This window comes from Falco peregrinus, chromosome 10 (genome assembly GCF_023634155.1).
Source record: "Falco peregrinus isolate bFalPer1 chromosome 10, bFalPer1.pri, whole genome shotgun sequence".
Taxonomy (NCBI): Eukaryota; Metazoa; Chordata; class Aves; order Falconiformes; family Falconidae; genus Falco; species Falco peregrinus.
This window is the reverse complement of record NC_073730.1, coordinates 16,775,087-16,789,864: the sequence shown is the minus strand read 5'-3', so window position 1 is coordinate 16,789,864 and position 14,778 is coordinate 16,775,087. Positions and strand designations below refer to the sequence as shown.

Here is a 14,778-nt window from a genome sequence, read left to right as displayed (position 1 = left end):
GCATGTAAATGCAAGATGGTATTTTTGTCTACTATTTAAGATCTCAATTCTTGATTCTTTAACAAGCTTTAAATCCCTTGAAAAAGCTGAGTAGCTTGTATCTCAACATAAACCCTAACATTAATTTGGTGACTATACTTTGACTGGCGTATACAATCTTTATAGTCTGGTTTTTTACTGTTTGTTAGGACCTCAGGGGGAATCGCCAAATTCACTGAAATCAGGAATGTCTCCAAAACATAATGAAGAAAAAAATGTGTTACAACATCTGGCTGAGACAACACTCTCAGAAAAACATCCTTCAGCCAAGAAGAAGAGTGTTAAGCAGTCGCAAACGCCTGTAGCAAAAGCCACTGCAAAAATAACACCTAAAACTCTGCCTCCGTCAAAGCACGCAGAGATTGTGAATAGTAAAGACCCCAAACCGAAAACAGCTGGGCACTCTGTAATAAAATCTCAGTCCTCTGCCCAAAAACATTCAAGGAGTGAATCTCCTGTTGTCCAGAAGAATGTGCACACCTCTGAGCACAGAAGTTCAGGACAGAAACTTGAACAAAACACAGCTGATGCTGTGGCAGGTCAGCTTCGTGGCAATAATGAATGCTATTCTGCAGAGCAGAGTGAATCTTTAAAATCAGTGATGGAAAGTAGCAGTGAAGATAAACTTCTGGCATCCTGTCAACCCAATAAACAGAAATTACCAGATCCTTCTGAAAATGTGGAATACAAAATACAGTCCGAATCATCTCCTCTAATTACAGAAGAAACTATTTCTAAACTGCATGTTTCACTGCAAAATGAAACGGAAGCAAGACAAATCTGTGGAGATCAGACTGGAATTAAACAGATTGAAGATAGAGAGAAAGATGATGATAATACAGCTGAATTTCACTGTCATGCAGAGTCTTCCAGTGATGGATACTCAGACTTTTCCAAGGATACCAATCAAAAGGCTACTACGTCAGGAGAACTGGTGGAACATTCAAAAGCAGCAAAACTTTGTACTGAACAAAGTGATAAACTAAACTCTGAAACAGGTCTTAACTACAGTGGAAATGCTTTACCAAGCTTTTCCAGTATGATAACCAATAAAGAGGATGAGACATCCTCTCCTCAGATTCATATGAAGGGATTTCTTACAGCTGATGAGCTATGTGATACATCAGCCTTGACTGAATACCAATCAGGGACAGCAGATTTAGATGATGTTTCAGAATGTTCCACAGAACAAATAACAGAAAAATGTTCACCTAGTTACACAGAGCCTACAGATCCTACAGAAATGTCAGAAAACCATGAAAATGCAGAAATTCCCTTTGTGGATCACTGGAGTACTGGTGCACTAGATCCAAAAGAGAGTCCTGAATCAGATACTGGCAGTGCGACCACATCCTCTGATGACATAAAACCAAGATCAGAAGATTATGATGCTGGAGGCTCTCAGGATGATGAAGGATCTAATGAAAGAGGCATTTCTAAATGCAGCACCATGTTATGCCACGATTTTCTTGGAAGAAGCAGCAGCGACACAAGTACACCTGAGGAATTAAAAATCTATGACAGCAGCCTAAGAATAGAAGTGAAAATGAAAAAAGAGGGTTCTGATCTCTTCCGTGTTAATTCAACGAGTGATGATGAAATACCAAGAAAAAGACCTGAAATTTGGTCCCATCAGGAAAGTGCAAGGACCAATATTAGAGAAAGCAAAAGTTCTGCTTTTGGTAATGCACAGTTTACTCAGGAAGCAGACCAAGTTTCTTCTTCTGCTGATGAAACAGAAGATGACAGATCTGAAGCAGAGAATGTTGTAGAAAACTTTCCTCCATCAGATGTTCCCACTCAACAGTTCCAAGGAATTGATAATTTGGCTTTTGAAGACGCAACAGAAAATGATACTGCAAGTCAGGAATTTTCTAAAACTAAGAATTTCAAACGATCTGTTCTACTTTCAGTAGATGAATGTGAAGAATTGGGATCTGATGATAGAGTGGAAACTCATACTTCACGTCAGCATTCAGTAGATTCTCTTACTCCTTCAGAAGTATTTGACAATGTTTCTCAAGAGCACCATGGAAAGACTGTTTATTCAAGATACTCACTGGAAATTGAAGATGGATTCCTGGATGGTAAACAGCATAAGGATAGAGACAACAGACTTGATAAAAGTGAAAGTCCTCTCCTACATCTTCACAGCACTGAAATCCCAGGGAAGGAGAATCAAGGTGCTTCAGTGACTGGACAAAATTGCCCAGAGAAAGTGTATTCAGCAGCTAGTCTGTGTCCAGGAGAAAATCAAAAAGTAAATATGAAGAATGAGGTGGCTAGTGAATTTCACCAGTGCAATAAATACCTAGACAATGATGCAAAATCTCAAGAAAGACCATGTCATTTGGATCTTCATCAGAGAGAAACTACTTCCGATGTTCAAAAGAGCAGCTCTGCAAAACCTGTAGAAGTCAGTAAGAATCAGATACTGACTCAGGAAGATCAAGTGAGAGACAGTCAACCAGCAACTACTGAATGCGCTAATACTGATTTACTTCCAGGTAATGTACAGAAGTAGAAACATTCAGTCATTCAAAAACAAATTAATAGAGAAAGCTTTGGCAATTTGTCTGGGATTGAATCCTGAACTGGAGTAATTTTGGCTGAAACTATATTAAATTTAAATATTTTTAAGTATTTCATTTGGGTAGAGAATGCTTCTGTTTGAAATATCCGTCAATACCCTGCTGTTCAATGAGAAACTTGACTACAAGAAAAGAGATTTTATGTAATGCTAAAGGAAAGATTGGATGCAGTTGTCTGTACTTCAGTTATTTTTGATCCAATCTAACATTGACAGCATCAGCTTTTGATGGAATCTTAGTATTTGTTTTGTCTGCTTGACACCATATAGTATGTGTGAATGGGATGTGCAATAACTACAGTAATAACCTTAACTAAAGCGCACTGAACTGTTTACCTGAACAGCTATATGCATTATTGTTGTAATTTATTTATATATTATACACAAGTCTGAATCCTTCTCCCACTGAATATAACTGAATATTTGCCATATACATCAGTGGGAGCAGGTCTGAACTTTGATTTAGAGCTTGTGAGATGTCTAAAATTCTAAATTTTACCAGTAAAAGCTTATTTCCTATAAGAGAGATTATACTTAGAACTAATGCTTATATACAGAAAAGTTCTAATTTGTTTTATGTAGCCAGATGAACACTTGTCTAGTTTTGTGTTTTGTCTTCTTTATACCAATAATTCAGTCTGTTTATCCCATCAAAAATATACAATAGTGTTGATTACAACTATTGTGTATTCAAGAGCAATGAAATGCTGATGATGATCTATGTTCAGCCAGACCACAGAACAAGAAGACATTAAAAGTTGTACTTTTTTTTTTTAAGTTTGCTTGCCCTTGCCTGCAACTGCCCTTGCATGTGCAGTGTAGAAATAAGCCTGTGGATAAACAATTTTGGTTTTAATTATCTTCTAAGCTGACATAGCTTAAGTCACCATTCAGTAATCATTCTCTATTAATTCCCTCCATGCACCTCCTGGTCTAAATTTAATTTTTGTAGTAAATGAGAAATTTCATGTACATTAAGTGTATATTTACATTGTCATTTTCTGTATCAGAAACTTAATTATGGAGGTTATTGTTAATTACCAGTGGTGATTGCTGCTTAATTTATAAATCATACCTTGTTTTTTATATAGGAAATAAATGCCTCGATTTTTGTCAATTTTGTATAACCCTCCATCCCCCCTTTTTTAACCTGGTTGGATTGTCCTTCCTGAATGAGTTAAATTTTGCTCTACACAGCCCTGAGGGGAGGATCATCTGCAATTTTTACATTGTACAGTATTGTGAATTATTTCAGGAGACATAGATGATTATGACACAATGGCACAAACCTGCATGTATGAGCATCGGCCTTCAAAAACCCTTTCTCCAATATATGAGATGGATGTTGGAGAAGCAATTGAGCAGAGGATGGATTCAGAAACAGCAGTTCTAGATGTGGATTTTGAAGATCAGCAGTTTGCAGAACAGGACTGGACTCTTCTCAGGCAATTGTTATCTGAGCAGGACTCAAATATAGGTTTCAAAAACTCTGTTCCTGAAGACCTTAACTTAGCACAATGTCTTATCAATCAGACACTGTTTCTGGCTCGGGATGGTTCAAATCCTCAGGGTACCTCACAAGTTGACACATTCAGTAGGTGGACTGAACTAATGTCTCCACTTGATGATTCTTCAGCAAGCATTACAGTGGCAAGCTTTTCATCTGAAGACTGTTCATCCCCTCAAGGGGAATGGACAATTCTTGAACTGGAAACCCATCATTAAGGTGATCAGCTGTTTGCAACTGAACTCCAACCCATTCCCCAAATCTATTTTTGATGAGTTGTTTCCATACAATAATGAAATACTGCATCAGTCAAGAACAAGCAATTCTTGATACTGAGGCAATCTTTCTGATATAATGAGGTAAATATGTTAATTTATAATCTAGATTTAATCACAAGTACAATAATTTTTCAAGACTTAAATGTATGTCTTTTCTAAAAATGAACTCTGAGCACGTATTTTCTAGAATTGTTAGAAAAATTAGATGACATGAAAGAAAAATCTTGGTTTCCACCCTCCCTTTTATCTTTCTTTCTGACATTTAATATTCTCATTGAGAAAGAATTTAAAGATTAGTGCACAATTAGTAGAGCTATTCCCCTCCTTTTTCCCCCTCTCTATATATGGTGACTTCATTTTACAACAATAAAAATTCAGAATGGTTGTGTCAGAAGGTGACATGTGCCAACGCTGCTTTAGATGATGGAAACATATACTTATGTTCAAAGATAAAAGTTACAATATGAATCTACCTTGGGCCTTATTAGTATGAGCAGCTTGTTTCATCTGTTTCTTCCAGATTTGATTTTTGTATTTCTGGGTTGTTTTGTTTAGAAGTTTCCAATAAATTTGTCTTTCCTTTAAATGTAAGACTTCAGAGAGTCTGTGCTATAGGAAGAGCACTGTTTCTTTCTTGGAAATGCACATATTTAAGTAAACATTTTTAATGGCATAATCCATTAATTTAGAGTAGTTGGTAGAATGCTGCTCCTGTTCTAAAAACCAGTATGTCTGATACCTCCAACAGTATATCTCAGTCCGAAGTCATGGTCAGCAATACATCAGAAGTCTGACATTGACTAGAATTGTCTGCAGGCTTCAATTCATTACACTTGCACCCTTCTGATGCTGTCTGAGGCATAGCAAGATTCTCAGGAATTTGGTTTTGTTTGTTCTCATAGATGCTACATTTTTTTGAGGGCTAATGGGATTCCTGCATTTTCATTAATACCTCTAGTGTAGCTTTTATATTGAGACTAAATGTCAACATAACCATTCTTCCGACTAAGAGTGAAATAGGATATACTTCTCAGTATTGCTCATTCTGCTGCTTTTGGCTATTAATTTGGGTGTGGATAGGACTGTTTATTGTTTTATTTGATGGGGGATGAAGGGAGTGAGAAACTATTTGCAATTCTTACCAGGTCTCCTCCTGAAACATACAGGGTTTTTTTCCCTGAAAGGTTAGGCCCTCTAAGATATTTACCTTATAGAATAGCAGGGCTTGACTTTCACATAGCTTAAAATCTAAACAGGAAGTATTCTATCTCTTCTTACTCATTAACAGAAGTGCCTTCAGAAGTGGGTGCCATATGGCAGTAAAAGGCCACTAACATTTTTGTTTGTTTTTGTTAAAACTAAGATAAGTACACAACTTAAGCTGTCTGTAACCACTGATAATATGGTCAGTTTTGCAAGCTTTTGCACAATTCCAACGGTGCACCTTAATTTTCTTTAGAAACTTCATTTCATTCTGTTCATAGTCAGAAACTCTTGGTTCTGTGGAAATATGACGTTGCCCAAGCACACGACTAAAGAAGTTACAACTTGTCTTATCTTTGGACCTGACAAAATCAAGAGCTCTGAGGCAACATAATTTTATCTAGAAAGCCACTTTTTTGAACTTCTGATACAGAAGTAAATGTGATGTTTTATTTTCCCCAAAATAAATAGAGGAAGAATTTTATCTCATTCTTAATATCAAGGCAGGGGAAAAAAAAGGAAAGCCTTCCTTTCTCTTCATGTCAGTGAAGAAGCAGGAGTCTGAACTCGGGGAAGATGTTCGGTCTCATAATAAAAATCTTTTCCCTACTCATTTAGCTTTTAGCAGCATAAATAGTCTGAGATATTCAGAATATTTTAAATGTAGTATGTTGTATTTACCCCAGTCTTCATATTGAGGAATTTAGAAGAACCTTTAGAAGTGCAAATAATCAAGAAAACCTATTTTTTGCCTTTAAGTTTACCAGGTATATCAATAGTGGATAATCTTTTGGATAAATGAAAACTATAGTATTAGCCATAGTAAAAAATGAAACTCTAGAGAAGCTCTTACAGAAGGCTGAGGAATGCTGTTTTCTTAGTTTCTGAGTAAAAGACTAGAAGTTGTTTACAATAAAGTTTAATCAACTTTAAAATTCTGGTGATGTCCTGGTAGTGGGCATTCACATGCTAAATAAAATAAACTGAAATGATGGAAGGGAGAAGATAAAAGGATTAGGAAAAGTGACAGAAAGTGAAAGAAGGCTTCCTTTTGTCTACTTTTACTTTACTTTTGCTTTATGTTAAAAATACGTATTTTTAACTTCTTACTGAATAGAAAAAGTAACACTGAAAAGTGGCACACAGAGTTCCACGTTTGTCCTATAGAGGTTTTTTAATTGTTTTTACTTTGCATTTACTTTTCCTGTTGTATGAAAATTAAATTAGCTTCTGAAGTCCCCAATTATGTCATTGCAATTCCTTTAATAATGTTGCGGTTGATCAGTGATTAGGATTTGGTGTATTGTTCAGTTGGTACATATGCAGCCATAGAATTCAGCTTCCCACAGCCAAATAGTCTCTGTAGAAGTAGCAAGAATAGAAAGCAGTATTGTTTTTAATTTGCGTTACCAAAGCGCCTGTGAGGCTTAATGAGACTAGCATCCCACTGGCTAGACATTGTACAAACACAGAACAAAAACAAAGACTTCCCACAGAGTGGTTATAATCCAAGTTAAGACAAAAAAAAAAAAAAAGGATGGGAAAGTAAAATGAGAGTGTCAATATTTGTCTAGCTGATTAGCAATGGTTCCAGCATACCATCCATTTAAATACTGTAAGTTTTTTCCTCTGTATGTATTATGAGAAGGGGAAATCGGAGGGTGAGATTTGGAGGCTGGATAATGAGAGCGCTAAGGATCTATTTTCCTGACGAGCCCTGTGTGCCATCTAAACTCTTTCTGTTTGACCTTCTTTATTAGTCCCTCATTCAGGAAGGTGTTCAAGTTAAATAGTATCAGTCACTTGAGTTCTCTGGAGTCCAGCTCATGCCCCCTGACAGTGTTTTTGCTACTGTTTTGCCTTTTCTGCAAAACATGAGAGAATGGATAAAGGTGTGTTTGAAAACTTCATATAGAAACAAAACTAATGTCATGGGCTCCAGGTGAATAGTGATTAAAAGGTCCTGGATGACCTTTAAAGTAAAGACAAGGTATGTACATCTCATGAAACAGTTAAAGGGCATCAGTGAAGAAACTAAAGAAAGAGATGGCATAGTCAAAATAACGTTTAAGGATTTACCTTTGCAGTAGTATTTTGAATGAGTAAGAGCAGTGAAATAGCTTTGTCAAAACCTGAGAAGATAATGTTGCAGTCAAAAGGTGATACTGACAGCCTACGTGAGATCGTTACGTGAATGAATGGGTAAAGATGTTTGTATCCTACAAGAAATTTAGTGATATTTAGAGGAGAGGAGAGGACATGGAAATTAGAGTTTAAGATAATGACCCTGGTTTTGCCTATGTTGAATGACATGTTATGAAATTGAAAAATAAGGATATTTCACATGTATGGCTGTATTAAGTTTAAAATAGGCTAGACCTCCAAAAGGTGATGTCAATAGGCATAATTACATTTTTTGCTTAGAAAGGTAGTGTCTAGACTGAAGAAGCAGCTCTGCAGCTTTTTCACATATAGATGCTAGCTAAGATAGTATTTGTGGAATAAATCACTGACAGACGTATTGCAGAGGGAAAAGAGGAGAAGGAAATGGAGCCCAAACACTGGGAACCCTGCAGGAAACTAAGGAAAGTGGAGGTTCTTCCAAATGATCTGCTCAAAAAGATAATTAGGGATGCAATGGAAAACAAAGATGGTGACAGGAGTCAAATGAGGATGACAGGATATAAGGAAAAATGCACCATTGGCTTCGTTGAAGATGGACCACAAGACAGATGAGTATAAAATAACAGTTTTGAGGCTGGTTAAGAACATGTTCTTAGGGACTGTGATCAAAATAATTGGCTTCCTCAGAAAGAAGGGCAAGCACATGCCAGTTTGGTAGAGTATGACAGAATTGCAGGAAGGAAACTCAGCTTAACCAATAAGAGAGAGGCAACAGTTAGAAAAGTACATCAGTTAATTATATATTTTGTTTTGTTTTTTAAAGCCATGAAATTATACTATATTTATATAGCATAGGAAAAGAAATTAGGAGACTGAGAGCTAAAGTGAAGATCAGGAGAGATAACTATGCATGAAATGAGATCAGCAGGCAGTCTGGTCTGCTACCAAAAGTAATCAGGTAAAAGCATAAGAAAAGACAAATGTCTGCGTTTGTGGGAGGGGTAGTAGAAAGGTCACTCTGTATATTCACCACTCTTTCTCTTAGAAAACCTTGATGTAGAATCACAGAATTACAGAAAAATTACAGAAAAATCCTAGAACTACAGAAAAATGCATGCTTGAAGGGACTTCCAAAGGTCTCTAGTCCAATTGCCTGCTAAAAGCTGGGGCAACTTCAAATTTTAAAAAGTTGCTAGGGCCTTATCAAGGTCCATACCTTGTAAAATGTAGTAAAGTCAGCAGGCAAGAACATGGTGCTCACAGGAAATAGTTATTTGAGATAAAACTGTTCTCGTTATAATAAAACTACTTTGGGTATTGTTGCAAAAGATTAGTAATGAAGTAAAAGAAATATGGCTTGCAATATTTTTTAAGTTCTGGATCATATATGCATATTTAATAATCTTATGTACACATTTAATAATTTTATTCCCCATTTACTTCTTAAGGTTTTATGGTATTTCAAAATTATACTGCATTTTTGAGTTTGCAAATTTTGTTATTATTTTGGAGGAACTAGTGGAAGGAGAACAATTAATGTATCTGCTCTAGGTACAGACTGTAAGAGACTGCTTTAAAACTTTGAATATATATTATTTCCATCTGGAAAATAATTAGTAGCATGTTCATTCTACTTTGCTCCAAAAAATTTAAGCCTTTGCATGAAGGAATTAAAAACTGCTATTATGTTGTTCATCTGTTGCTCAGAACTAAGACATTTAGAATTATTTTGCTTCCAGTAACATCAAAGGAGAAACTCCTGTTGACCTCATCTGAAGCAGGTTCAGGCCTTACCTATATTAAATGCATGTACTAGAAATGCAATTTTTCCAATATATCTATTTCATAATTTTCTAGTTTTACTCTACTAGTAACATTGTACAATTGTAGACGTGACAAATTGCAGCTAGAAAGACTTCAATTTAGGAGTCATAACTGTATGCATTCTGTTAATATTTCATGACTGGGGTGATTTAACATTTGTACATTGATAGATTACATTCTTGCCAGGACTACAGAGGAACTGAGGACAAAAGACAGAATGAGAAGTAGCAGCTTTGTTATAAGGGATGATTCCAGGGAAACGGGCTTTTAGATTTGAAATCCAGTATAATTAAGAAGCTTTCGTCTCTTGCAGAAAATCCATACTGGTTTTCAGCTCTACCTCTTGAACACAAGCTATATATGCTGGTTTTGAAAAATAAGCCTGAATGTGTTCAATTTTGGAAAAAATACAGCTAAAACTATTCTTTGGCTAATTTAAAACCAAGCTTCCCATCGACGGCTACTGTGTATATGTATAATGGAAGTAAACCTCTAGCAGACAGAAGTGATTTATATAAGTGGCTATCAACTGGGAAAAAATACTGGGTTGGTTTGTTGGGGTTTATTTTAACCTTTGGTAACTAATAACTTAAAAAGCTATACAGTGCATGCACACACACACACACACCTGTTTATTTCTTGCATTTGACCTTCCTTTTGCTTTGCAATCCATACTGTATAGTCAATTAGGTCACAGTTCTGCAAACATGGGAGCGAATTCACTTAAACATTTGCAGATTGCCTTTCAGGTTAAAGTTCACTTTTCAGAAAACATAATGGAACTTGCACTGGGGGCAGGCACTGTGCATACTTGTGTTTTGATATGGTACTCAACGTAATGAGGTTCTAATCCTGGTGAACCATCTGGACGCAGTTAAACTATGAAATAATTAATAATGGAATTCCATTAAGTGGCTTCTCTGTTCTCCTCTATTTATTGTTGAAGTTCCCAGCTCAGAAGACTGTTTCGTTAAAATCAAAGTCCTAAGAAATCTAACTTTTTGCATTACATGCAACAAAAGATCTTTTGCTATTGCAGTAAAATATGAATACTGATCAGATCTTCAATAACTGAAGCCTCAATATTTGGGGGGGGGGGGGGGGGGGGGGGGCGCGGAGGGGGGGTGACTATAACTCAGTAACTAGCTATATTTACAAGGACATAGATGGCCAAAATAGCATTTGTATGTTAACAAAAGATGACTTAACTGGATTAGGGTGAGTGCATATTCTAGTGAACCTGAACAGAGGCTTACATCTACAAATTTGGGGATTTGAGCCTGATTACCCTGGTAATCCATCAGGTTTTATATTTATGCACACAAGTAAAAGCAACTCTGACTTTTTCTTAGCTCCCTCTGAAATTATTGAGTGGTATCAGATAAACATTTATAAAGATCAAAATAGTTTTCACTGTCCGAACAGAAAGACTAGTAACCAGAGTAAAAATTTGGGCTCATGTAACTTACTTTCTAAATGTATAAGCCAGTTTTGAGACTGATCTCACCAAATTACATAAATCTACAGCATCCTCATTTATGCATTCCTTATTTAGTCATTTGTGTGATTTTCTTACACTTGTGTTTAATGAAATAGTTTTAGTTCTTCACTTCTTTTAATACCCCTCTTTTGAGTGCAGCATGGCATCCTGCCTCTCAGTAGAATTATATCAATGTGGTTAAGAGCCATATACACAGGACAACCCATATGTACATGCCAGATTCAGTGTAGGCACTGTAAAAACTTTTTGTTATCTTCATAGACTGAGGTAATTTTCATGTACATGAACATGAGATCCCCCTGTAAGTCAAGGTGGATCTTACAAAGATCCAGAAGATCTCTGTAGATAACAAAGATAACAAAATGTCCTTTTTCTTACCTGTAACAAAATATCCTCCTCTATTGTGTGGTAGAGGAAACTTCAGTCTCCGTATTCTGGATTATCATGTTCTACTAATCAAGATTAACTCATATATATATGTATAATGGGATGCATTTGGATAAAAGTTTGAGTAACTACCTGTAGTCCATGGCTTTATGGTCCTAGAATATCCTGACCACTCAGTCTTTGGAAGAGTGAGAGGAGGGTGTTAAACTCTCAGAAGTGAATGCTTGCATGTTTTTCGCCCGCTTGCTTTTCAAACCTAGAAAATTAGCTGGGGCCTCAGTTAACTATATTTCCAAATGACTCCTTGTGAACAGTTTCTATTTCCAGAATCTCTGTATGGTTGCATAGTCCCACAAGCTTTCTTCCCCATGCTACATACTAAAGATTCTTAGTTGATTTCTGTATGACAGAAAATAATAAATCCTACGTGTAACTTAAATGCTGAGTTGTTGTACTTCATTGAACTTGTGAACTGCTACCATCATTTTTTATCTGTGCTCTGTAAATTGCAAAAAAAAGTGTTCTTTCCTTTTCTGTCTGTTTAGTGGAACTTCACCTTTTTCTCCTCTAAAAGGAAAAAACTTTTTCTTGGATCATGTCATCAGAGAACAAGACAGGTGATGTGTGTGAAGATGAAAAAGCAGTTCTCATATAAAAATTTATACGGAAGGAAGATACCCTTGTAACTGCGCTACAAAATCAAAAAATGGTGCTGACTTAGAACATGCAGGATGTGGCCTGAGAGCTCAGGAAAACACTAACTTGATGAAAGATTTTGCCTTGTCATAAATTAGTTATTCATTCACGTACTTTAGCCATTATCTTTATCATATGGGCTTTCTAATCCCAAGATCTTTCTATTCCTGCCTAAATGGGGTTGTCTGCTCCGCTCCCAGGGGTTATTTAATATGCTCCCAGACACAGCCCTGTCCTTTCTCTCTCTTGCAGCTTCACCTATGTGTGAAATGCACCATGTAGGTACGTGGAAAAGGAATGCTTTTGAGATTTAAAGCTAAGACTAGCAAAATGTCAGAAACTGTCACAGCAGACATAACTAAGTAGTAAATTTAGTTCATAATAGCGGATAGCACAGTATCCCTCAAAGTCACATTTTGGAAGCTAAACTGCTGGGGGTAAGAATGCTCTGAAGAATACACAATCCAGAAAAAACTATTTGCTTGAAATCCAAGCTCTATTTAATGGGCTGTCTGGCATTAGGCTCATAAAAAGAGAAAGCCAAGTCATGTAGTGCGCTTCAGACTCAAATAGCATTGCAAAACAAACTACTACCAGAATTGCCCCTTGAGCAGTTTGTAGTTCAAGGGCTTAGCATGTCCCACTGCATAAGCTTGGCTTGAGCCAGAGGAGTGTTAGGCTGGGGTGGCTCTTACACAGGAGGTGGTGGGGTGCGTTCCCCTTAGAACTTTCAAACTTGGAAGGAGTCCTATGTTTATTTCAAATATGAATTATGTCAAATGTAATGACAGGCAGAAATACATTCAACTAAGTTTCCAGTATAACTTCCTGCCAACTGCAATTCAGCTGCACAGAATTTATGCAAGTTAAAATGTAACAGCTGGAGTCAAAATACTGACAGGATGCAGTTTCTGTTAAGGTTTTGGTTTTCCTCATTGTCCCACACTTACCCATCATTTTACTTGGATGCATCTCAAGTGAGTATTTTGAGTTGTGGGGTACGGGGAGTGTCCAACTTCATGTATGACAGATGGCTATCAGGGAAAAAGGCATCTGCTGGTATCCAGGAGCCTGAATCCAGTATTTAAATTTCTGTGTAATTTTTTTTTCCAAATGTAATAATTTATCCTTTCTTTTATGTACCGTGCATTTCTAACTGTATTACACTGAAGGAGACAAAAATCTACTCACCTGTTAAAAATATTTACACTGTGAATCATCTTTCTATTCCTTCCTATTATTTTTCTCCATCTGAATTGTTGTAATTCAATTAATGCATATACATATTAGACATATTCCAAAATATTAATTCAAATACAGTATAGTGTTATAAATGAAGTATAACCACTACAACAAAACGGTTCCTACTCTTTACCCTTGGGATTTCTCCAGTACTGAAACACAAATTCATTCATAGTGTGCATGAATTCAAACTTCATGTTGGCAGATGTCAGTGGAATCATCAATCCTCATCATAAACTGCCTTATTATTTTATAATTGCATTTTTAAATAATTCCTGATGCTCTTAAACCCCTGATTTTTGTATGCAGTCAGAGCATCTGGCTCCACTGTGTTACAGGAAACAGCTTCACAGTTTGTTGGTCCTGTCACAGGCCTCCAGAACACTGCAGCTGGGATACCTCATACATCTGTTATTTTCCTTGAATATCCTGACATTCACATTTACACTCCACAGAAATTTAAAAATTCAGTATTAGAAATATTTGACTTACTATCAAAAGTAACATGACATTTCCGCTCCCTTGCAGTGAGGCTTAACTGTAACTTGGGTGGGCTTGACACAAGTAGGAAACCAGATGTGAATCCACTTCTTGTCTGAAACAGAGAGTAATATTTTAATCATTAAGATTTCTAATTATTTCTAAGCACACCAGACAATTTGCTATTTCAATGTATTATTTTTAATACAGAAAGGAGATTTTTTTTTCTATTTTAAAATGCTCTAAGAGTTTTAAAAGGAAAAGCTTTTACTACAGTATCAGATTTTCAGTAAAAATACTCGTTTCAGTAGATAGGGTTGAGTCTAGAGTCACATACTGGGTGAAGAGCAGAGCTATAAACCAATGCTCTTTTTCAGTACTTTTAATGATTCTGCACTCCAGCTCTTCTTTACCATGTAAAAGAAGTACTGTTTCCTTGTACGTGACAAAAAAAGAAGCTCCAACATTCTTAGTACTTTGCTTTCAGTAAAACTGGTGCTGTTTCTTGCTTTCACATTTTTGTACTGTGTAGCTTCTATATTTAGGGTATCACAGAACATAATTTGGAATATTCTTCCCCAGAAATAGCTGCAGAATTAGCTGTCCATTAAAAACATTCCCTCAAGATCTTTTCCTATGCAAAAGCAGACTTATTACCACCATTGTTCATAACACCCACTTGTTCTGGCAGATGTCCTTCCACATGTTTGTCCCTTCAATCATCTTAAAAATGTCACACAATCTATACTTCCGCAGCAGCAGCAGTCTCTCTGGCCAACACCAAGCTTCTGGAAGACTTTTATGGGGACGCTGAGGAGATGGCAGGGTTTTCAGCAGCAGAAGCCAGTCTCCACACGCTGCAGGGAAACGCAGAGCGGTGGACAGGAGTCAAGCAGGCCGGCAGAAA

General features: G+C 36.5%; 1 protein-coding gene across 1 annotated transcript in view; it reads left to right on the top strand.

Moving 5' to 3' along the window:
* BTBD8 (BTB domain containing 8) overlaps positions 1-5,000 on the top strand; it is a 38,074-nt gene extending 33,074 nt beyond the window's left edge. The window contains exons 17-18 of the mRNA XM_055815358.1: positions 189-2,546; positions 3,885-5,000. Coding sequence (XP_055671333.1) covers positions 189-2,546; positions 3,885-4,354 — 2,828 coding nt within the window. The 3' untranslated portion in view covers positions 4,355-5,000. The remainder of the gene's footprint in view (positions 1-188; positions 2,547-3,884) is intronic.
* The last annotated feature ends 9,778 nt before the right edge of the window (positions 5,001-14,778 follow it).